The following is a 24199-nucleotide window of genomic DNA, read 5'->3' on the forward strand; positions in this document are numbered from 1 at the left end:
AGTCAGTAAATGTATCTAAAACCAAGTTAAAGAAGAAGAAAAACGAGTACCTAAATATACTTATTCCAAATTTTATAGAGTTATCATTATTTAATTTTTGAAACAATGTAAAACTGTAATTTATCATCTTTTTGAAGAAAACTTATACTTTTAAAAGCTATCCCTAGAAGCAAATCTCTACATCTAAATATTTGAAAATGTAGGCAAAACAAAATCGACAAAAGATAATATTTTTGATTCTTAATTATTAAATGAAAGCGTCATTCAAAATTAACAAAGAGTAGACATGATTTTTTTTTTATTACTTATGCATAATTCAATTGCCAATGAATAATAGATGTTATTTAACTGATCATAAGAACTACAAAATATGGAAATGTTAACATTTTAGAAAAATTAAAATGATTTGTTATAAAATTATAGCTTATTTTCGTTACAGAAACTGCTTGCTAAAATGTGTCAAGCTTGATTTGTATAGTAAAACTACTCAAAACCGGTTAGTCTCTTTCTAATTCAATTTATTATTTAAAATTTTATAAAATTTAGCAGTTTAAATTCTGCAATTAATATTTATCAACAGATGAAGATACTCTTAGATTTTTAATTTACGGAATATCAATCACTTATTCAAAATTTTAAATTAATTACATAAATTTCATTTGTATATCCCTTAAATTACTAATTTTATTTTATTTTCATTACAAATGGTTTGATAAATAAAATGCTAAAATAAACTTATTTAAGATATCCGATTGAAGGTGTTGTTTTTTTCTTAAATTATTATTAAAATACATAAAAAAATAGTTTACATTTTCTATTTATTTAAATTAGTCTTTGATTTTAGAACAACTAACAAATCTTAGGAATCAATTTTGTGATTAGTTAAATTTTTGATTAGTGATTTGTTGTCAAAATTATTTGTGATTATTATCTGTGATTAGTTGTTATGAATTGTAGTAAAAATTGTTTGTGATTAATTGTTAAAGTTTAATTGAAATTTAATTTCTGAAATGTATTAAAAACTACTTTAAGTATTTTTATTGAGACTGTTAATGCAGATGTACTTTAGTATTAAGAAATAATAGCCAAGTTAAATCAAGACATTAACACATTTAACTTCATTTTAACTCAACTTTTTTTGCGATTATGTAACTCAATTACATTTATTATTTACTTAAACATTTATAAAAACACTAATTATATATTATTAACAAATAAATGTATATAAAATTTTAGTTAAGTTATGAGCATGCTTCACAGCTATATAATTGTATCACTTTTCTTTAAAAGGAACTTTTTTTTAAAAAAAAACATATAATCTAATTGCTACTAAAAGTCAAGATTATATGCTTGTAGTATTTTTTAAAAATAACCGTTAAGTAATAATAGTATTTAAGCCGGGGGTAAGATGCGATAATTATTACCCAAAATGTGGCAAGAAGAAAAAAATTTTCCTTCCTGTAGGTATTCGAGAAAGTGGTCCATTTGCCCTATGGCCACAACAGCTGAGATCATAGTGGTGAAGAACGGGGTCACAGTCAAGATCGTTCGAGTGGGTCAGTGGGCTGACTTCTCTACGAGTGAAATTGCTCACCATCTTCTTCACTGATCACATTTCATCTGCTTTTCCACCCAGTCAGTGAGTGTGGTTGTTATCGTGTCTGGAGAGTTTGCTGGATGTGGTTGAGAAACTTTTAGGATTAAGATAGATGAAAGAAAGCATGGAAGTAAGATTCTATTTTGCTTGTTCGTAAATTACTTGTGGTTTTTTCGAAAAATGGGTACTTTGAAACATCTCTAGAATTATTCAAAACGAAAAAGTTTCAATCTACAGTTCAGTTTTACATGCAGTGAGCTAAAAAAGAAAAAGCTACCTTCGAATAAACGGATTATCACGTAATAAAAACTATCTTAATGGTTGAAAATATTAGTTTCAAATATGCTATTTAGTTAATTAAGTTATAATTTAGTTATTAAGTTTGCTAAAACAGACTCAAAAACATACTTTTCAGTGGATTTGAATTTCTAAAAGTCAAAATATAGCTGTGTAGTCACATTTTGGAACATGTAGTTATATAAGAAGAACGGTCGAAAGCTTGGGCCTCTTAATGTTAAGTTCACTTTTTTCTCTTTTGGACAAATCTCTAAAACTAATGGTGGCATTCAAAAAGTTTGAAAAAGTGAAACTCATTAACCTTAAGACAAATAAAATAATTTTTAAGTAAAATTAAATTGTAAAAAATAATTTTTAATTATTAGTAATTTTTATGATTTCGTGTAATAGCCGTCGAAAAAATTTTGTATTGTAAGGCCTTCAAATTTTACATCATTTTGTAGTATTATATGCAGTTTTAATTGATAAAATGCAAATTTTAAAGGAAATCTGCAGAATAATTTTTAGAGAAATGAAAGAAAAAATAGACTTGTTAAATTTTCTTAGAAGGAATTTTCGCTATACATAAATATTCGATCATTAAAATAAAAGTTTTATTAAGGACAAAGGAAATGAGTATCTATCCTAAGTGAGTTAAGATTGATTTTGCTTTTTCATATTTTTGCTAAACCATATCTTTATGAGTTATTTTTCTAAAGCGCCGACACCACGCCGAAATAATAATCCAAAAAGGAATTAAAGTTGCAGTATTAATCTTTACGATTTGTAATGAGCAGCTAGATCACCAAATTTATTATATTATTATTATGCACATAAAATTTCTTTTATCATTAATTATTTTATTAATAACTTATTAATTAATATTAACGGTGGATAAATAATATACGAATGGGGTGCGGGAAAATTTACAGCTATGCAGCCAAATAATATATGAATGGGATACAAATTAATTTGTAACATTGCGGACAATAATATATGAATGGGGTGCAGACAAAGTTAGAACAATGCGGATAGTTATAGGAAGGAAGTATAAACAGATTTATAACAAAGCGGACAAACTTATAGCAATGCGGACAATTATAACAATATGGAGTCGTGGTGGCTCAGGGGATAGAGCTCTCGCCTCCCAATGAGGTGAACGGGATTCGAATCCCGCCAATGGCTGATTCATTCGAATTCCGCACCCAACTCTCACAGACCGCAGTGCTGCAAGAAATATCCTCAGTGATAGACGGATCATGGGTTAGAATCCTCTCGCCGTCAGGCTAATCGTGGGAGGTTTTCGTGGTTTTCCTCTCCATGTCAAGCAAATGCGGGTTAGTTCCATCAAAAAGTCTTCCACGAAGGCAAGGGGAAGGCACTCCCAATACTTGGTCTGCGAGTTCCTTTGTCTTCTGAATGGGATTCAAAATTACAAGGGTGCAGAGTTGAATATTAGTAGTCGTAAACATATAAATTGGGTCGGCTGTTCAACGACGGTTACAAAATTAAAATAAAATTATAACAATCCGAACAAATATTTTATGAATGGGGTTACCTGAGACAGTTCTATAACTGGAAAGGGTGACGTGACTTGGAAAAGTTAGGAGGAAAAGAACGTGACAAAATTTAAAATTATTTCTAAATATATTAACTATTAAACTGGTTTAAAAAAAAACATCAGCAACCCGTAGAAATTTTGATTGTTGAATGAGCCATTTTTATTTATGAACTTAACCTGAGTTTCCTTCAAAATTCTAAATTGTTTGATAGTTATCGCAAATTTATAAAGTTTCGCGATTTTTTTTCTCACTTTCTATTTGTCCACTGCTGTAGGAAAATTAATTAATCTCTTACGAAATCTTGATTTTATAAGCTCGTGCTTAATCTCATGCTAAAATTAACAAAAAAAGTAAGAGAAAAGTGCCTGATATAGAGAATACAAGAGAATATTGCCTGATATAAATCTCAGCATTTATATTGAAAGCTTAAATAATATAAAGTTTAAAGAATGCAAAGGAGCTTGAACATTTATAATAATATGTTTCGTTAACGATTAAAGTTACCTTTTTTTAAATTTCTTATTACTATAACAAATAATCTCTGTTGCTTACTTTAATTTTTTCTTCAAGTACAGTTAATTATTTTTCAAATTCATGTAATTGTTCATTTAGTTATATTTATTAACAAAATGCTGTTATATAAGATTATAATAATTATATGTATTTAACTAAATGTTTTTGTTTTGCGAATCGGAACCTCTTACAGTGTGACAGTAAACAATAATAAAATTATTATTTTTTATATTCATGACAAATTTCATTAATTAACATTATTGCCAAGGGAAGGGTGCAATTATTAATGTTGATTCGATATAGTTTTAAAGTATTAAGAAACAAAGTTTAGAATGTAAATGACAAAGAAAATTGGAATTAATATATTTTGAAAAGACGAATAATGCTTTCATTATCATAATAAAATTAATGTTAAGTAAATAAAACAAGAATACCTTAAATAAACAAGAAAATGAGTTTCCTACAATAAGGAATCCGGTTGGTTTCAACTATAGTAGAATAATATCGATCACAAAAAATTAATTTTTCCTTAGGAAGAAAAAAAAACTATTTAAACTGAAGAATACGAACTATAATTACTGCAGGTTCTAAGGGCTTGCAAGGGAACTGTTTATTTTAATGATATTAGATGGCATTTTAGTTTATATTTTCCTTATTTCAAAATTATTTTCATACCCCAAATTTTAACAAAAAATACAAAAAGAACCTTAGTAGGTTAAATATTTATTTTGTTATGGTATGTTTTATGTAATTAAAATGTATTAATTCTTTGAATGTTTTGTATTAAATTCTTATCATTCTCAACGTTTTTACTTTTAATTTATTTCTTATCGCTATAATTTTCTTTCAAATCAATTTAGTATTTTTCTCAGGCATATTTGAAATTTTCTAAACAGATTTTTTTTTAAATAACGCATTTAATTTTCGTACAAATATAGATATTTAAAATTTTAATAATTTATCATACTTACTTAAAACAAAATGCTCAGCATTTTTATAAAATGCTTTAAATGTAAAGTTTTTTCTCAAGTAAACATTCAACCTGAAGTTATTTAGATACACTATGAAATAATTACTCTAACATTTTCTGAACTGTATGGACATCTTGTCTTCAATCGAAATTTTTTAAGAAAACCTTACCAGTAAAATTTCTCCGATACTTAATTTAGATTTGTAACGAAATGAACAAAACTCTCATTTTAACATGAGAAAATACATATGTAAAATTAATCGTGGGAATAATTTTGAAAAGAAAATAGTTTTAATTACATTGCCAACAAATTTATAAAATGAAATTTGATGAATAGTTGTTAAACATATTCAGTAAGTATAAAGAGGGAATAAATGTACAGAAATTGTAGGAAGTAAAGTGTACAGGATTATGTTTGGATTCCATTGTAAAATTTCCTCAGTAAAAATAATAAATATTTTTTTAAAATAATGTCACAATTTATAAATTTCTTAAAACGCCCATAAAAGTGGTCAAAAGTGAAAAATATGCTTTGTATAATTAAGAAATAATGATAATCTGCATTAATTAAAATGAAATGCTATACTTTCTGAATAAAAAATTTCATAGTTTATTTTTTCGGAATTATTTACTCGTTACAAAGTTTGAAATTATAAAATCTTAACTTTTTTAAGTAAATAAATAATGCCTTTACATAAGTGAGAATTCCAAAAACTAATATGCATATAATGCAAACTTTGTCAAAATTTTAGCATTGGAAAATTACAAATATTTACAATTAAGTTATTTTAACCCTTTGCTTAAACCAAGAGCACAGATGTTCCTTATTTAGAGTCAAAAGATACTGGATTAAAGGTAATTTACTAAATGAGAATTATCAGATTTTATCACGACACATTCCTAAATGAAAAATGAGAATTAATTAGGTATAAAGACAATTTCTGTTTTTAAAACAGACTTAATTTCAGAGCAGTGAGGCAACATTTAAAAATAACGTAATGTTAAGCATAACATAAAATACAATTAAGTTAGAAAATTTATTATTAAAATTCAAGATTCAAACTTTGAATACAATTGCATATTTGCGAGTCAATGCTCAGATTATAACTCTATAAAGAAAATGTATTTCAAGTATGAGCTGTAAGTGTTTACAATGAGTAAATGAGCACATTAAGTGTTTTAATACAAAAAAAAGGTAAAGATACATTTAAGATAAATAATGATACATAACAGTAAAAATGCGTTTATATAAAAATTATCAAGTAAAAGTAAACCTTTTACCGGTTAAATGATAGACACGTCAGATACTCCAAGTAAATTCACCAAATAAATTTAAACTATAAAAACTTTTGGCATATGTAGATAGGTACTTTATTTACTAAACTAGTAATAATATAAATTTACTCAAAAGTAACCCTCCTGTTTAATTAATTTCACTTAAGAATTTGAATTTATGTACTTTATTTACGTCACATTAGAGCTGAACAATGAGCTATTGGCGATGGTCTGGGAAGCATTCCTGAGGATGATCCGAAGACCTGCCATCGCAATTTTGACCCTTTGCAGAAGGGATGGCTCCTCTGCTTTGGTAACCCGAAGACATGCGCGTGAAATCGTGCACTTTTACGTAGAACAGTTTAACGAAGACTGATACCACACACCCTCGGTCCCTACACAGGCTTTTCAAAGTGGTAACCCACCCGCTTACTGACCACAGCCAGTGATGCTTGACTTCGAGTTTCTACTGGGAACCTCATCTTTACCATCAGTTTACTGCGGGACTTGGGCATAGGACTAAGTTTATTTGGACTGAAAAAATCACCCTGGCCCAGCGGTATTGCGGTTTCTCTAAACTCAATGTAGTGTGGAGGAGGCGGGTTCGAGTACGACCACACAATGTGTGTACTCGATGAACAAGAATAATTCGTGCTTAAATTGTACTGTTTGTTCTTTAACTTGATATGAGCTTATAAGATATGCTTTGCCATGAGCACACAGACCTTCATATGCATGCATAACAATGAATTGAAAAAATAGGCCGAGGTAGCTGTAAAGTTAAGATACCGTACTGTAATAGATAAATCGCCAAAGCTTGGCGCCTTCCGGATGAGATTTTTGCTATCTGTTCTTCTATTTCACAATTATGTATATGCCGTTCTTTGTATTGCATATATGCGTGTTACAATAAACACAAGTCTTCATTCTAATGTATGTGTAACAATAATTAAATAAAGAAGTATACACACGCTTAATTGAAGTAAGCTAAACATTATTAGTTCATTGCATAACATATTAGATTTACGATTCATTGTAAGCTGGTCGTGGAGATGGCGGTTACAAATCCCGTATGATGTCTTTCTCTAATATGAGTTATCAGTTCTTCATCTTGACTTATAAGCAGTCTTTGTAATTAGCATACCAACCTGCATATGTAGGTTGTAACAGAAATAGATAATTAATCAGGTGGTCGAGTAACTAATTGTTGCTACCGTTTAAATATTTACCGGGTAGAAAATGGAAACACATTGAACATTTGTAGTTAAGAGTTTAACCCAAACATTGAAATCTTCACTTTTCATCAGTAATGAATGCAGTTTATTCATGTCCAATCTACATCTTTTTGAACAATCCTGTACTTTAAAGTCAACTAATGTGCAATGCAAGCTAAGACATAATAGTGTCAACAAAAAAAAAACAAAAAAAACAGATGATCGGATTTCAGTTTCAATGAGTTGAGAGGTGCAGACGATATTTTAAATGCTATGCAGACGATATTTTAAAATAATGAAATCAGTCGCAAAAATGCACGTTCTCCAAATAAACTTTTTTTTCTTTGCTCTTAACGAATTTGAATTTCGCCCATCAAAATATATTTCCGCAATTTTTAAAATATGTTTCTAATTATTTCGTCAGAGGAACGATCGAAATTTTATTTCATTTTTTATGTATTTCTCTTCACATCTACAGAACGATGTTTTATCAGAACTATAGTATCTTTGAAAGATGTTTCTTCCAACAATTTTTAAGTTACGTAAAACGACATTAAGCCAAGTGAAATGCAAAAATACAAGATTCTTAAATTATTTATTCTAATCTTTCCTTACTATTTTAGTCTAGCCTGATTCTTGTTAAGATTATTATTTTTTTTCAAGCAAGTTTTCAAATTTTTAAGGGATGATCAGTCACTTTTTTCCAGAGTTATGCGGTTTGGGCACAATATCGAACATACGAAATTTCATTGATGAAAAAAATAAAAATGTAAAAAATTCATTGATGAAATAAATTAATATTGAAACATAGATTGAAACGTGGGCTATCATGGAAACAGAATTTTACAAAATATATAAAAATTCGAAGCAGACGAAACCACTAGAAAAAATTAAATATCCTAAAAGCTCGTTAAAGTCCTAAATTAAGTGCAGAATTATCGAAACAAATATGCAGGCTAATATAAGTTATCGAAAATCGGAGAAATATTATATTTCACCGTCAGTGATAATGTTAAACATAAATTTTCTTTACTTTAATTGTCCAAAGGGCTTTTCAATTTAACGACTTTTAAATTTGTTAAATTCAAATTCTAAAACATTTTAAACAAACTAATAATAATAAGTAGCTCTTCGCAGCCTTTTTTTTTATCTCGAATTTTAATTTTCAAGCATTATTTTACTTTAAATGAAAATGTCATAAACTTTTTAAAAAAAATTATAAAAAACAGTACTTATCGATGTCGAAGCCAATGGAATCCACCAATGTATAAATTAGATTGATATAGATTTTTATTGATTTGTATATTTTTATTGATTCATTAAATTGCAATTGTAAATAAACAGATCATTTTGAGAAAAAGAAATATTTTAATAAAGATTATAACATAAGACAAACTTAGACGGAAAAAAAGAACACTTCTATTGATACATTTTCTACAAAAAAAAATAATAAGTTGCCAAAATCAAACGAACAGAAACAAGGCAATGCATCAGTCAGACTGCTTACAACAACCTCGATTTGTTGATTCCATCAATAACCTCCGGTCCTGGTACTTTATATTCTTTCACTCCCCCTTACCAGGGCACGGGAATGATCACTACACATATACATAATATATCACAGTTATTCTATAAAACCTAACTGAGTCCTCAAACTATTGAGTACTTTCTTCGAAATATTTTTTGTTAAGAGGTCAGCTACATTATCTCGTGAATTAATATATCGAAAGTCGACAATTCTTTGATCTACATTGTCCCGTATGAAATGATACCTAAGATCTATGTGTTTACTCCGATCAGACGTAGTTTGATTTTTAGCTATGAACATTAGGGCGTATCGAGAAAATCGAAATTTCTTAGATCTTTCTGCGGTAGTGCGGAAAAGATGTGAATTCCTATTATTAAAAGATTAGCGGAATCTTAAAACTCTGGGTTGATATCTTCTGTTGCCTCAATGGGCCTAAAGTTCCAAAAATTCGACTAAAAATGATTAAAATACAAAAATTAATACATAACCACAGGTTTCGTTGATCGGTTTGAGGTAGCACTTAAAAGTTACAATATTTTAAAAACAACAACTATAAAAAATTTTAGAATTACAGATTTATATCTTCTGCCGCCTCATCGGCATCTAATTTTGGAAATTTCAACGCATTTTGGTACTTTTCTGTATAACTGTTTACTGCTTGCACAATGCACAATCGAGACAGACTGGATTTGGCGCTCTGCCAAAAAATAGAACAACCTTATTTTGAACCCTATTTTGACAGTTCTTGTCAGTCAAAGATATGGTGTATCCAACAGAACCACGGCTGCTATAGCATGGAGTGTTATGATAGATATCGCAAGATTAATATCGCAATCAGATACCAGTCTCATTAGAGACAAAAATGAAATATGGAGGAAAAAATCGAGAATTTACAAAGAAATTGTCTCAAAATCAAATGAAAATCGGTCCACTATATATGGCCTTTATTTTGATAGACGACATGACAAAACTTTAACATCAGAAACACACGAGGGCAAGCAGTTCCAAAGAACAATTGTAAACGCTCATTACTGTATTCTATCGGAGCCTGATTCTACGTACATGGGACATGTTACGCCTGTAAGTGGATCTAGTCCTCATATACCTAACAGCATTTACGAATACAGGTGATTTATTGGATGATTTTAGTAACCTTTACGTTCTCGGGTGTGACGGCACCGTAGTGAACACAGATGTGTTTAATGGTGTAATTCGCAGGCTTGAATTGAAACTTCAGAGAGCAGTACAATGGATTTTCTGCTTACTTCATTTCAATGAGTTGCCATTACGACACCTATTTGAGTCCATTGACGGCAAGTCATCTGGCCCCACATTTTACACCGGAGACATTGGACGGAGCCTCAAAGGATGCGAAAAGCTTTCAATTGTTGCTTTTAATAGCATTGAATGCGAGATGCCAGATATTGATCCCACCACTCTCAGTTCAGATCAGAAATACTTATTAAGAATTTGCACCGCCATTAGTTTTGGCTTTTAATGTTCAGATCTAGCGAACCGGGAACCAGGAACATTGAATTTGGTTCACTGGCTAACAACTGCTAATCGAATACTGAGGTATATCGACATATCTACATCAGGTATGACATGAGGTATATCTACATATCTATTGATATATATCTACATTAGACCCATCAAACGTGTTGCTAACTTTAATTGTATTCATTCTAAGAGTCTACGCACCCTCATGGTTCCGAATAAAAATTCATCATTCCATACAAAACAGTACTAGACACCTGTGGCATTTCATCAATTCCTCTCGCTACTTGCCGAAAAAGTATCGTGACGTAATCAAACCAATTAGTTCTCGCAACGCTTACTTTGCAGCTCCAGAAAACATGCTTTTGGCCATGTTAATGGATGAGGGGTGCCATATTAGGACCCTTGCAGCTCGGTAGTTTAGTAAGGCAAGGGAAGTTAGCCCAGAAGGAAATTGTGTTCGCAGATTCGTTATTCCTGCTCTTAACGTTATGTGTTCACCCGTTCTCAAGAACTTCTGAAGATGATAAGGGACGGTATGCCAATGGACTGATGGAACTTTATTAAAGTTCCTTCACACACATAAGTAGTGAAGCGGATTGTGAAACTAGTTATTGCAGTTTCGGGAAAAACAGTTGGGCCGCTGAGCATGGATAAATTCATTAGAGCGACACTAGAATCCAGAAAACTTATGTCAAAATTTGAGACAAAAAATGAATACAAACAGTAATGCTTTTGTCATTTGTATGTTTAAGAGGTAAAATAAAGTCTCTCTTCCCATTAAAATGAGGTAAGTGTGAAGTTTATTAACTGAAATTTTTTGCCTTCATTTTCCAAAATTTTGTGGCGATGAGGCGGCAGAAGATATAAAAATAAAATTCTAAAATTTTTTATGATTGTATTTGTTACAGAATAGCAACTAGTAAACACTACCCCAAACCGATAAACGAAATATGGGTTTGTTTATTATTTTTTTTATTTTAATGATTTTTAGTCCAATTTTCGGAACTTTCGGCCCACTGAGGCGACAGAAGATATTGACCCAGAGTTTTGATATTCCGCACAATTTTTAATGATGGGTGTTCACATCTTTTCCGCACTACCGTAAAAAGATCTAAGAAATTTCGATTTTTTCGATACGCCCTAATGAACATAGCTGCCTGGTTATCAACATTTATTAGTACTGGAGGTGGTACAAACATTTCTTTACCGAGCTCAAACAGTAAGCTCTTTATCCACAATACTTCTTCGGTGGCATGGGCCATCGCCAGGTATTCAGCTTCTGCGGAAGACAATGCAGTGCAATGCTGTTTTTTACTGGACCAAGACACCGCAGCACCCCCAAGAATGACCACATAACCACTAAATGATTTTCTGTCAATGCAATCTGCTGCCCAGTCTGCATCGGAAAATACTTCTAGCTTCTTTCTAGTTTTTCTATATGTCAAACAAAGATGTTTTGTTTGTTTAAGATACCTGAATAAGTGTTTGACACTTCGCCAATGGTTTTCAGAAGGTCTTTCGTTAAACTGGCTCATATAAGTTGAACTATAAGCAATGTCAGGGCGAGTACCACAGGCAAGATACAGTAAACTGCCTATCGCCTGCCTGTATGGAATTTTGTTCGATGTTTCTTTAGTTTCCTTCCACTCAGCATCGGTTAACTTATAGTGTTTAACACTTGGGTCTAAGGGAGTTGATGCTCCTCTGAGTAAGATTGCATCAAAGGTCTTCAATACTTCTTCTACATAGGATGTTTGGTCTAAGGTTAAGGATCCATCAGCATACCTTTTCACTTTCATCGATAAAATTTCACCTACTTCTCCAAGATCTCTTGCTCTAAACTTTTGTTTAACCTTAAGTTTAAACATGTCTATGGCTTCTGAATTTCCAACAATAAGCATATCATCAACATATATGCCAAGGTAAAGTGTTTTATTTGGATGATAGTAAATGCATGGATCACTTTTAGAACGTGTTAATCCATAATCTCTCAAAAAGGTGTCGAAACACGTATTCCACTCTCTTCCAGATTGTTTCAATCCATATAGGCTTCTTTTAAGATGGCAGACAAGATGTTCTTTGCCTGGCACTATGGCTCCTTCAGGCTGTTTCATGTAAATGTCTTCTTTTAAAGTACCATTCAGGTAAGCAGCAGTTATATCCATTTGATGAATATCCATTTCACATTCCACAGCTAGTGCCAATAAGATCCTGATAGATTTTAATTTGATCACGGGAGAGAACGTTTCTTGAAAGTCAATTCCAGGAATTTGCATGTAACCTTTAGCTACCAGTCTAGCTTTAAATTTATCACAATCTCCTGTATCAGCTTTCTTTTTCCGAAATATCCATCTAGAACTGATAAGCTTGACATTTGGTGGTTTGCTAACAAGCTCCCACGTTTGTGCACAACGTAAGTTTTTAATTTCTTCATCTATGGCCTTTTGCCACAAATTTGCTTCTTGTGATGTTAGAGCCTCTTCCAATGTTACAGGGTCCCTATGGAATTGCTTTGCATTTGCAGAACATGCTTCTTTTGCCTTGTAAAGTACATAATCTTGCAAGTGTGCAGGGGTTTTAATAGTTCTTGTGCTTCTTCTGGCAGAATCACTTCGACAGACTTGATTATTTGGATCTTCTTGATCATGTTCTAGTTGGTTGGATTCCTCTGTCATTTCAACTTGTTGGTAAATCTGATCTCCACAAACATTATTTTGGGATTCATCTTGGCTGATGGCGTTTGTGTCTGGATTCTGATCTATTTCTTCTGGCGATGTTTCATGTAGTTCAGAATTTGGAAGTTTATTTGATTTTTCATCACTTGAGTTCATATTGTCTGTGTCTTCATTTTCAATAAATAAGGGAATCTTATCTTCATAGGGTCCTTCTTTGGTCAATTTGAAAGGGAACACATCTTCTTCAAAGAGCACATCTCTGCTGATAAAAAAACTTTTTTCTTTCTGGATCCCAGAGTTTATATCCTTTGATACCATTTGGGTACCCAATATGGATACATTCTATAGCCTTTGGGTCAAATTTGTTTCGCCTTTGAAATGAGCGTGTATGGCTCCAGGCCCGACATCCAAAAACTTTCAAGTGATCCAAGTTCGTTTCTTTACCTGACCATAACTTTTCTGGCGTACTTCTTCCAATTGCAGTAGATGGGCGTCTATTTCGGAGATAAGATGCTGTGCACACAGCTTCAGCCCAGAATTCTGGCTTTGCTCCTGATTCTATGAGAAGGCATCTGGTCATGTTGATCAAAGTCTGGTTCATCCTTTCTGAAATTCCATTTTGTTGAGGGGATTCCGGCACAGTTAGCTGCCTTTGAATTCCATGTTTAATAAGATAGTTGTCAAAGTTTTGTGACTTAAACTCACCTCCATTATCACTTCTCAAAATTTTTATCTTTTTTCTGTGAAAATTTTCAGCCATTCTCTTGTATTCATCAAACTTCATTATGACTTCATCTTTAGTTTTGATTGTATACACTGTAGAGTAACGAGAAAAATCATCGGTGAACACAACAAAGTAATTTGAGCCTCCCAGTGACGGCGGTGAAATCTTTCCGACTACATCAGAGTGCACAATTTCTAATGTTTCTTTAGCTCGTGTATTTAAGATTTTTGGAAACTTCTTGCGCTTCATCTTTCCTTGAATGCACACAGAGCATGGCTTGCTTGTTTCAAGATTGGATTCCTGTTTACTTTTGGTGGTTATTATGTTTCTCAAAGTGCCTGGGGAAGGGTGTCCTAGCCTACGATGCCAGAGTCCATTCGACTGGATCGCTGAAATGTACGCTGCAGGACAATCTTCTTCTATAATATATAGTCTTCCCTGTCTTCTAGCTCTCAAAACAATTTCACCAGTTTCTGCAAGTATTTTTGCTTCACCATGGGCAAATTCTATCTTAAAACCTTTTTCTTCAATCCTGCCAATCTACAGCAAATTTCCGCCCAAGTCTGGTACATACAATACATTTGCAAGATTAATGTTGCTTTTGGTAGAATCTTCTTGAACTGAAATAGTGATGTTTCCTGTTCCGGTAACTTGAACTTTTTCAGAATTCGCCACTTCTACTACTGAGGTGTAATCAGTTAACGATTCGAATTTCTTTCTGTCTGACGTCATGTGCTCTGTAGCACCACTGTCTAGAATCCAGATTGTTGAGTCTTCAGCTTTAAATTTATTTGTTAATAAGGCCCAGTTCGTTTTTAAATCTATAGCAGTCCTGGCACTGCTTTGACTTCTTTGTTGTGCTTCTTCACAATTTTTGGAGATGTGACCCCATTCTCCGCAGCTAAAACACCTGACAGTTTTCTTCGAATTTGCAGCTGTTTCGCTGTTTCTTTTTGTTGTCCATTTCTTCACAGTGCTTGTCTGCATTGGTCTTTTTTGATTATAGTTTCTTGTGTGAAGTGCCCGTTCTTCCTGCTCTTCAACATTTTGCACATTTCTATATATTCTTTTTTCTTCAACTAATAGTCTAGACTTCACAATGGTTGTTGTCAAGTTATCTTCGTCCTTTTCTAAGTTCAGGATTAAGCTTTCGTATGATTTTGGCAGACCTATTAACATGATGAGCGCAACTTCTCTGTCGGTGAAAGCGTAACCACCACTCGACAATTTTCGGTGTATTTCAATCAATCTGGTCAAATATGATTGAATTGTTTCACCAGGCTTCAAAGTAATGTTAAAAAAGTCCTTCATTAATTGTAAAACATGCAGTAAGCCAAACTTGGTATGCATATCCTTCAATACAATCCATGCGTCCCTCGCTTTGGCGCAGTCGCCAATATCATCCAAAAACGTATCTTCTACAATCAAGAACATTAGAGTTAAAGCTTCATCATTTTTCTTTCTCTCATTTTCGGACATTTCAGCAAGTCCATAGCCAGGCTCAACTGCCTCCCAGCATTTCTTCTGCACCATCAGTGCACGGGCACGTATTGCCCATGCATGATAATTTTCGCCGTTCAACTTCTTCAATTTGTATTCTTCCATAGCGGCGATTATTATTGTGCTGCCTATCTTCTTAGATCCGAATTTCTAATGTTTACTTACACAGAGCTTCGTGCTGATAACGTGTTGAATTAAATTGCAATTGTAAATAAACAGATCATTTTGAGAAAAAGAAATATTTTAATAAAGATTATAACATAAGACAAACTTAGACGGAAAAAAAAGAACACTTCTATTGATACATATTCTACAAAAAAAAATAATAAGTTGCCAAAATCAAACGAACAAAAACAAGGCAATGCATCAGTCAGACTGCTTACAACAACCTCGATTTGTTGATTCCATCAATAACCTCCGGTCCTGGTACTTTATATTCTTTCAATATTTTTAATAGATTTATATATTTTTATTAAAATATTGCGATATATTTTTGACAATGAATCGTAATATTAAAATTTGTACTCATTAGTCACGGGTGTTAATGTTTGTGTGAGTGTCAACTCGAAAAAGCAGTTGCCAACAGATGGTTCTTAAAACCGATAAGTTGAAAATAAGAGGTTGGCTAACAACAAAGAATTGATACCCCAAACGTGCATAAATTATATACCTGAGTACAGAATTAAGATTTAGATCAGTTAAGTATTAACTCTTGTCTCAAAATATTAAGAAAAGAAAAGTTTTTAAAAGCAAAAATCTTTAGTCTAGGTTTAAGAAAGTTGAATAAAATTGGTCGGCAAGCTCAAGTCTATTTTAAAAATGCAAAATGAAACTTTTAAACGGAAATAGCCATTTACTTGGTTATGCTTGCTGTCTTGAACAATGCCATGAAATCAAAATTATTTTTTAAAGATTATTTTTTGCTTTAAAATTTATTTTTATTTTTTTAGACCTGCGTATGACTTAAAAGAAGTTTATAACAGTTAAAAAGTTCGTTTCGTTCAGGCGAAAAACCCTTACAATTGAAATTCATCGACTTTCATAATTAAAAGCAAATAAGAGCGCAGTTTGATTTTGATTAAGCTGCTAATTTGATTTATAATCCATCAAATTCGATATTGAGATAATTCGAATACTTTCTCTTTCTTTTTTATTGCTAGCATATGTTGTACTAATCATTTTAATAACAAATTTACCATGATAACGAAACAGAAAACAGAAATTAAATCCACTCTCACTAAAACAATACAAGTTTATTATACCTACGTATATCTTGATATTTAATGGTACGATTTCAGAACCTAAAATTCTTTCTTAATTAAAAAGACAGACCAACTGTTCACCGAAGTCTGCTAATCTATATATATATATATATATATTTCTTTTATAAAGTCTAGTTTATGTACAAACCGTAAACTCGGGTATTTTTCTATCTAATGACAATAATTTGGTTACTATTTATTTTGTTAGGTTGTCTTGAATAATTTAAGTAGATTTGAAAAAATTAGTTATACGTTAAGATGTTCAACCGATTTAGTTTTTTAAATTCATTTTGTTTGGTTGCCATAAGTGATTGTTCAAGTAGGTCAGTGTTTCCCAAACTTATGACTTTTTTGTGTACTCTTTCTAAATTTTTCATTACGCTGTGTACCACTAATAAAAAAAAATTCTAAAAATATTTTTCTTTTTCTTTTTTGGTACAAAGTTTTGTTAATAAGTTTATTTGCATCAGTGAGAATAATGATATTGTTTTTGCTGTGATAAAAAAATTGCACAAAAGTTAAAAATCACAACTGGTTGTTGACGCCACTAATTATTGAATGTTAACTCTGTAAAAAAATAACCAATAGAAAAATACGTAATCGTAAATTTTCATGGCTAGCTTTGTTTTTAAATAAAAATTTTGTGAAATTTTCGTTTGTTGCAAGATATTTCGCATAGGAACGCGTACCCCGTTAAAATGTTCCCACACCCCTGGGGGTACGCGTACCACACTTTGGGAAACACTGAAGTATGTTAAATCAATAGTTTAGTGTTAAGTGTTTATTTGGAATAATTTTGCATTTTAGAAGCTTAGAACCTATTTATTTAGTTACAAAGTAATTATTTAAATTTGTTTTTGATCCTTTTTAAGATCACTGTAAAAATTTTAAACACAAACGGTGCTATACTGTCATACCAATTCTTAAAGATACAGCCTGTCTTTTTTCGATTTTCGAGCAATTGCATACATTAATATCTAAGCATATAAAATAATAACTATAGGCTACATGAGAAAAAAGTGAGCACTTGTCTTTTGAAAATGACAAAAGTTTTAAACTTGTCTCCAAGAGCTTCTGATCTATGAACATTTTGTAAATAATTTAATTTAATTAGTCCTCTTTCTTAATATATGTTTAATGAAAATTATAATGTAATCATCATTACACAAAAAGAGTATTAAATTCGACTGCACATTAAAATTTGATGGATTAAAATTGAAATTGGAACTAATCTCTGATATTATGGTCCTAAAATATAAACTGGACACGAAAGCATAACAGAAGAGGTACTAAACATAGAGTAATAAATAGGTCTATGTAATAAATAGGTCTAAACATAGAGTAATAAATAGGTCTTATTTATAACTCTATGGTACTAAACCGAAACAATTTTCACCTTACGTAGAGACGCGTTGCATATAATGCAGCACAGGTAAAAAAATTTACAAAAGATAAGTGCGCACTTTTTTACAGGCAGCATATAATTATCATTTTAGATGTTACTTGTATCTATATATGCAGGAGGAGTTGAAGAATTCGAATATTTAAGTACAGTTGTACTGTGCATTCCGTTTCGTTAAAGAGGAGTTGAAGAATTCGAATATTTAAGTACAGTTGTACTGTGCATTCCGCTTCGTTAAAGAGGAGTTGAAGAATTCGAATATTTAAGTACAGTTGTACTGTGCATTCCGCTTCGTTAAGGAGGAGTTGAATAAATCGAATATTTAAGTATAGTTGTACAGTGCATTCCGCTTCGTTAAAGCTTAAATGTTGTTCAAGATAATTTTAAAAAGTGACCAAGCTGGTCGCAGAAAAGCAGTTTAAAATGCAACCTTTTTTATACCTAATTTTTCCCAACTCATTTTTTTTTCTAGATGACAATTTTCATGTCAAGTAGGAAATTATGACTCTGTCATTACCTGCTGTAAAAAAATATTTAGTTTGTTAATTATTTTAATAGCGGACATAATTGGTTCGCAAAGCAATTATTATATAGATAAATATTGAAGAAAATGTCATCTTAATTTATTTTTGAGCAATTAATTTATCGCGTTACATAAATTCAGATTTCTTGTTGCCTTAAGAACGGATTTTGTTCATAATTTTTGAGGTAAAAATGCAGCTTGCAACTAAATGTCGTTGTCCTTATACTGTATCAATACTAACAATACAGTATCAATATTAACTATGCAGTATCAATACTACGATACTAACGGTATCAACGAAACTTTCAATTAATGACTTCTACAGCAAAGAGTATCGGTTATTAGCTCAATTTTTTTATCCATAAAACTTTTCTTAATATTATCTACTTATAATTGAACTTCCGAATTGACAGTTGAAATTCATTAACAACTGCAAATAACTTTCAACAGTTCGTATATATAAGTAAAATTACAGCTTCGACAGCCAGCTAGTTCGCTTGGACGGTTAGCAAATAAATAAGAATAATAAAAATCTGTAATATTCAAATATGTCGCCGACGATGCTAATTTTTATGTATTTTGTACAGTATATAAAATAGCAGCAGCAATTTTTTTAACAATTAACCCTTTCTTTTTGAACGGTGTACTCTTTGGTGCGTTTTATACACCAAATATTTGTAATGAAGTAAAATAACTTTTTTTTCTATATTCAACTTTTGAAATTCTACATGATATTTTATCTCGTTTTCAATTATTTAAACAATTAAGATAAAAAGAAGAATTATCTTTAAAATTTTTTAACTAATTGAATGAATAAAACGGTTATATTACTCGCCTGAGAGTAAAAATTTCATTTTAATTTTACACATTCATGACGAAATAAGAAATCTTTTTTAAATAAACGCACGCAATTTTCTATTCCGTTTACACAAATTCGTCCTCCAACTGTTTTCAAACATAATAACATTGTAAAATGCTTCATAATTGTTCATCTCACTTTATGCACCACTTACAATTTACAATTCCGTTACACGTTCGTAATTCTAGAGTTGTTTTCTCTGAAATTTTATCTTTTGAATTTTACTATCTCTTTTTATTTTTACTTGACAGTATAAAAAAAAAGTGTCCCACACAATGTAAACATGCATCTTTTCAAAACTTTTGAGGCGAGCAATTAAATACAAATAACAAACAACTGAAAAGATATAGTTTTTCATTCTTAAATATTCGTCACACAACCGTAACTTTAGCCGCAACTTTAACATGAAATCACGACTTAAACATTGACCCGTAAAACTGATTAACTTCTGATTTTAATATTTTATGCTCGTTTTCCAAGAGCACAGAGGTTTCAGGTTTTCCTCGATCGTCTGCCTCTCTGGTAGCAAAACATAATGAATAATCGTCTGCTTTTTTTTTTTTCGTAGAATGAAAAATAATGATAAATCTTCGATCTTATTTTTGTCGAATGACCGAAATAATATGACACCGTTCAGAATTTTTATTAAATCAGTGTGCATGAGAATTTAATGGTCTGTAATATGGATGTTAATTTCTGATTTTAATTCGTGTAAATGCGGAAAGTGGTGAGCATGAAAGAATTGATTTTATTCTTTGCTTAATAGAACGTAAAATCGTCATAAAAATGAAATGTGATTCCAGAAGTGTAAATTTTGTAGGAAATGCTGCTTAGGAAATTCATAATAAATAAATTCGAGCACCTAATACATTATGATTTGTTTTTCTCGTCTAGGAAATATTTTCTTTTCTTTTTCGAATAAAAAAAATTATCTTGAACGATTTTCTACGCATTAATTTTGTCTCTTATTTCATTTGAATTATTGTTTTCAAATGATTGCGTGTAAAGTTGTGGTAAACATCGAAAATTTAATATTTTTTAATTTAAAAAACACTTTTGCGCTTTTATTAACACAATTAAACAAACTGATTTCTTAAGGCAGCATAACCATTTCTCACTTTAAAGCAAAGCATCGTTAATAAAAATTAATTAATGAATTTTAGTCAGTCAGTTATAAGATACTTTTAAAGATACGAGTTTTAAAGGGATCAAAAGACAAAATATTAGATACAAAGCATTTAAAATCGAAATCTTTATTTGTCACAAATTGAATTTAAGAAGAAAAAAATCAAAGTCAATCTAAAATCAAATTTAGTAGATTGTACTTCTATTTTATATTTCTAAAATTTGATTTCAGGATACTATGATTCAACTTGAGCTGAAAAACGGTTTTAAACTCCGTATTAAGATTACAGTAAACATCCAATGGTTCAAGACACCGATATTAAGGTTCAATGTTGAACCTATTTTTATATTCTTGTAAGGTGTCTTTAGAAAAAAAATCTCATAACGAATTTGATTAAAAATTAAGATTCAGTTCAATAAAAGTGTACCTGAAACTTGCTAAAATCTATGTTACTAGTATTTCTAACAACCTAATTAACAGTTTCTAAACAAAAAATAAAATTAAAAAGTCGAATTTTTTTTAAATTTTTTATTAATCAAATACTAATTGTCATTTGCAATTACACCATTTAAAATTATGTAATATTCGTATTGCTTTAAAGTCATAAAATTTCGAGCACACTATTAAACTATATAATAAAAAAAATTCGTATATAGTCAATAAATGGAGTAAATCTATAGCAATATATTTGCTTCTATCTTTCAGATTTCTTCTAACAATCACTTTGATCTAGCGCTGTTAAATTAAATAATAAATAGTAAAAAATAGTGAATCCATAGTAATAGTTTTTCCTTTTTTTTAGGTTTTTTGATAATGCAACACATCTTCTGCGTTCTATTCATCCTTATAACTACATGGACACATATATCCCATGGACAATCATCGCTAATCATCAATGAAGACAGACCTAGTCTAATTGACACTGTATTACAAGTGGTATGGGAACCCAGCAGTCTTATTCGCTTCTGGACAGCGCTGGACCAACTTTACAACATTGGTCTCAGCTGGCGAACAGCAGCCAAGACATTGGTGACTCTTCCCTTCCGGGATGGACGTTCTATGAGTCACGTTCGAATCCAACAGCCTCGTCGGGCACGAGGCATGATAAATTCCCAAAATAGGCAAATTAACCTGAATCACTTAGAGAGGTTCAACAAAATATATGCGCAGAGTTCTAGTCCATCATTCCATCTCGCTGCACCATCAACCGTTTATGAGAGTCTCGTTTTGCCTCCACAGTTCATGTTCCCACCTCAGAAACCAATCCCAGATCCAAAATTGGCTGGAATGCCACAGTTTTTGATGTACAATAACGACTTGCGGCCATTTTCTGGTTTCTATGGTGACAAAATGCAATTTCAAGGTGCGGTGTCTAAACATCCAGAATGGTTGGTGAAAGAAATTGCAAAAGGAAATGGCGGAAGAGAACAAAAACCAACTAATTTTGGAGCAGATGGTTTGATGAAAGTGCAAATACCAGAATGGTTAGTGAAAAATATTGAAAGAGGAAATGGTGGCATCGGGGTGAAACCACATAATTTTGAAGCGGGTAGTTCGATGAATGTCCCGCTTGGTGGCGCGTCTATTCCAAGTGGTGATCCTGAAATACGATTAAAAATGTTTTTGAAACTAATGAAAGATTTAGGTGACATCCACTCGAATAAAGTGATTTTCGATGAAGATATAAAAGAAGGCATTAGATGATGAAAACTTTCATTAGTTTAAAATTTTCTACCTTGTTTATTCTTTTCCCATCATATAAGGCTAATTGTAAAAACAGTACAAAACAGCGTAAACTGCAGGCAGATTGGATGAGATAATGGATGATGAAATACGATTTCCGTTCGCTGGAGAGTCTATTCTGGATTATAATCCTGAAATTCGATTGAAAATGATTTTTAAATTTATTTAGGATTTAAGTGACATTCTCACAAATAAATTGATTTTTGATAAAGACGTTAAAAAAAAGGAAAATTATCAATTGACATTCGTTTATTCTATTGGCACCACAGTGAAAAAGTGTGAAATAGTTAAGAAGCCTCTAACTTTGTGGCAAATAATTCATTTGTTGAACAAATTTCATTTCCTTAATATGGACGTCTATTTCGACTTACTAAATTTCTGAAAGATCGAAGGGTACAAATGTGTAATTTACACTGCAATAGATTCTTTCATGATTTAATAAATTGCATTTTTATAAAATCTTTCAGACTTATTAATACAATATATGGTATAAATACATTAAAAATTTGTTTTAAAAATTACTTTTTCAAAATGACTAAAATATTTTTAAAAATTGAAATTATAACTTTTAAAAATGATAACTATTCAAAAATCATAAAACTTGGAGTTCACAAATTGTTACAATTGTTTCGAATAAGAGAAATTTTTCCAACTAATAAGTATACCTTTCACATTGTTTGACTCTGCTTCATTTTTTGTTTAAAATAATTATGATTAAGTAGCTTTACAGCGCTCACTTATTCATAAATACACTATAGATTCATTTTTCTTTAAATAAAAGTTTTATGAAAAATTTTTATTAGAGTAAATTGAAAAATTTCCGATAGCTTCGCTTTTTCATGATTTCAAAATGATATTGAAATTTAAAAAAATTGAATAAAACTTACAACAGAATTTCTATAAAACTTTATAATAATACTCTGTGATTTGATTTGAGTAAAGTATAGAAAACAAATTTAAAGAGAACATCATTAAAAATCAGCAGAAAAAAAATATAACGGGACGTTTTTACAAGCATGTAATCTTAGACTTTAATATAACAGCATCTCTTTTTTATGATTCTCTTCTTTTGTTTCAATGAAACTAGTAAAAACTGAATCAAACAGAAAAAAAAACTCAGACTCAGTAATTAAACAAATACTAATTATAATAGTTCGTATAATTCGTATAGTAACATGGTATTTAGTGACATTAGCTATATTTGAAGAATACAGTATTAAAATATACTCGCATATCTAACTTAATATCTTTTTTTCTGAAAAAATATCAGTGAATTTTCGCCCATAAAAAAGTGCATTTTATTTTAGATTGTATGTCTATTTAATTGATAAAAATATATTAGTAATTTGGATCAAAATCCAATTGTTTTAATTTTCGTTGCAACATTCTATAGTTCTTAGAAATTAAACTTGCAATATGTATCTAGAACTTAATTAGTTCTAATTTTCATTAAAAAATTTGTAATGTTCTTTAATATAATTCTTTAAGACTGAACATGCAATTTGCATCTAAAACCCATTGTTTAAATTTTCTTACAATGTTAGATACTTTTTAAGGATTGAAATTGCAATATCTATCCAAATCTCATTACTGTAATTTTTATCAACGTTAAATACTTCCTAAACATTTATTTCTAATCTGTATCTGAAACTTTATTTTTTTTTTAATTTTCACGTAATTTTCATTGTTTAATTTTAATTTTCAATTAAATCATTAAAACGTTACATGCTTCTTAAATACCGCACGGGACGGAATTTTTGCAATTAATGCAACACAGTTACAATTCTAATTATTCAGAAATGACCACTTCATTAAATGACCATCCGCTTCGTTGCTTCAAACGAATAATAATGCGAAGAACTGAAAGTTAAATACAATTGGAAGATAATTTGACAACGAGTTGAAGGTCTAATTATCTGTTTTAATCGAAGGCCTAAATATCGTTCGTCC

The 24199-nt window shown here is 30.8% G+C and overlaps 1 protein-coding gene across 1 annotated transcript; it reads left to right on the top strand.

Annotated features, from left to right (window-relative positions):
• The first annotated feature begins 1512 nt into the window (after positions 1–1512).
• On the top strand, positions 1513–22705 carry LOC107454364 (uncharacterized). The gene is made up of 2 exons (XM_016071546.4): positions 1513–1727; positions 21309–22705. The coding sequence occupies exon 2, from the start codon at positions 21320–21322 to the stop codon at positions 22208–22210; it is 891 nt and encodes a 296-aa protein (XP_015927032.3). The 5' UTR covers positions 1513–1727; positions 21309–21319; the 3' UTR covers positions 22211–22705.
• The last annotated feature ends 1494 nt before the right edge of the window (positions 22706–24199 follow it).

The sequence above is a fragment of the Parasteatoda tepidariorum genome, chromosome 1, assembly GCF_982258835.1.
Source record: "Parasteatoda tepidariorum strain Cologne lab strain chromosome 1, Ptep-v5.0, whole genome shotgun sequence".
In the NCBI taxonomy this organism is placed as follows: Eukaryota; Metazoa; Arthropoda; class Arachnida; order Araneae; family Theridiidae; genus Parasteatoda; species Parasteatoda tepidariorum.

Excerpts from the sequence above, each read along its gene's own strand:
- LOC107454364 (XM_016071546.4), top strand. The coding sequence starts at position 21,320 with ATGCAACACATCTTCTGCGTTCTATTCATCCTTATAACTACATGGACA.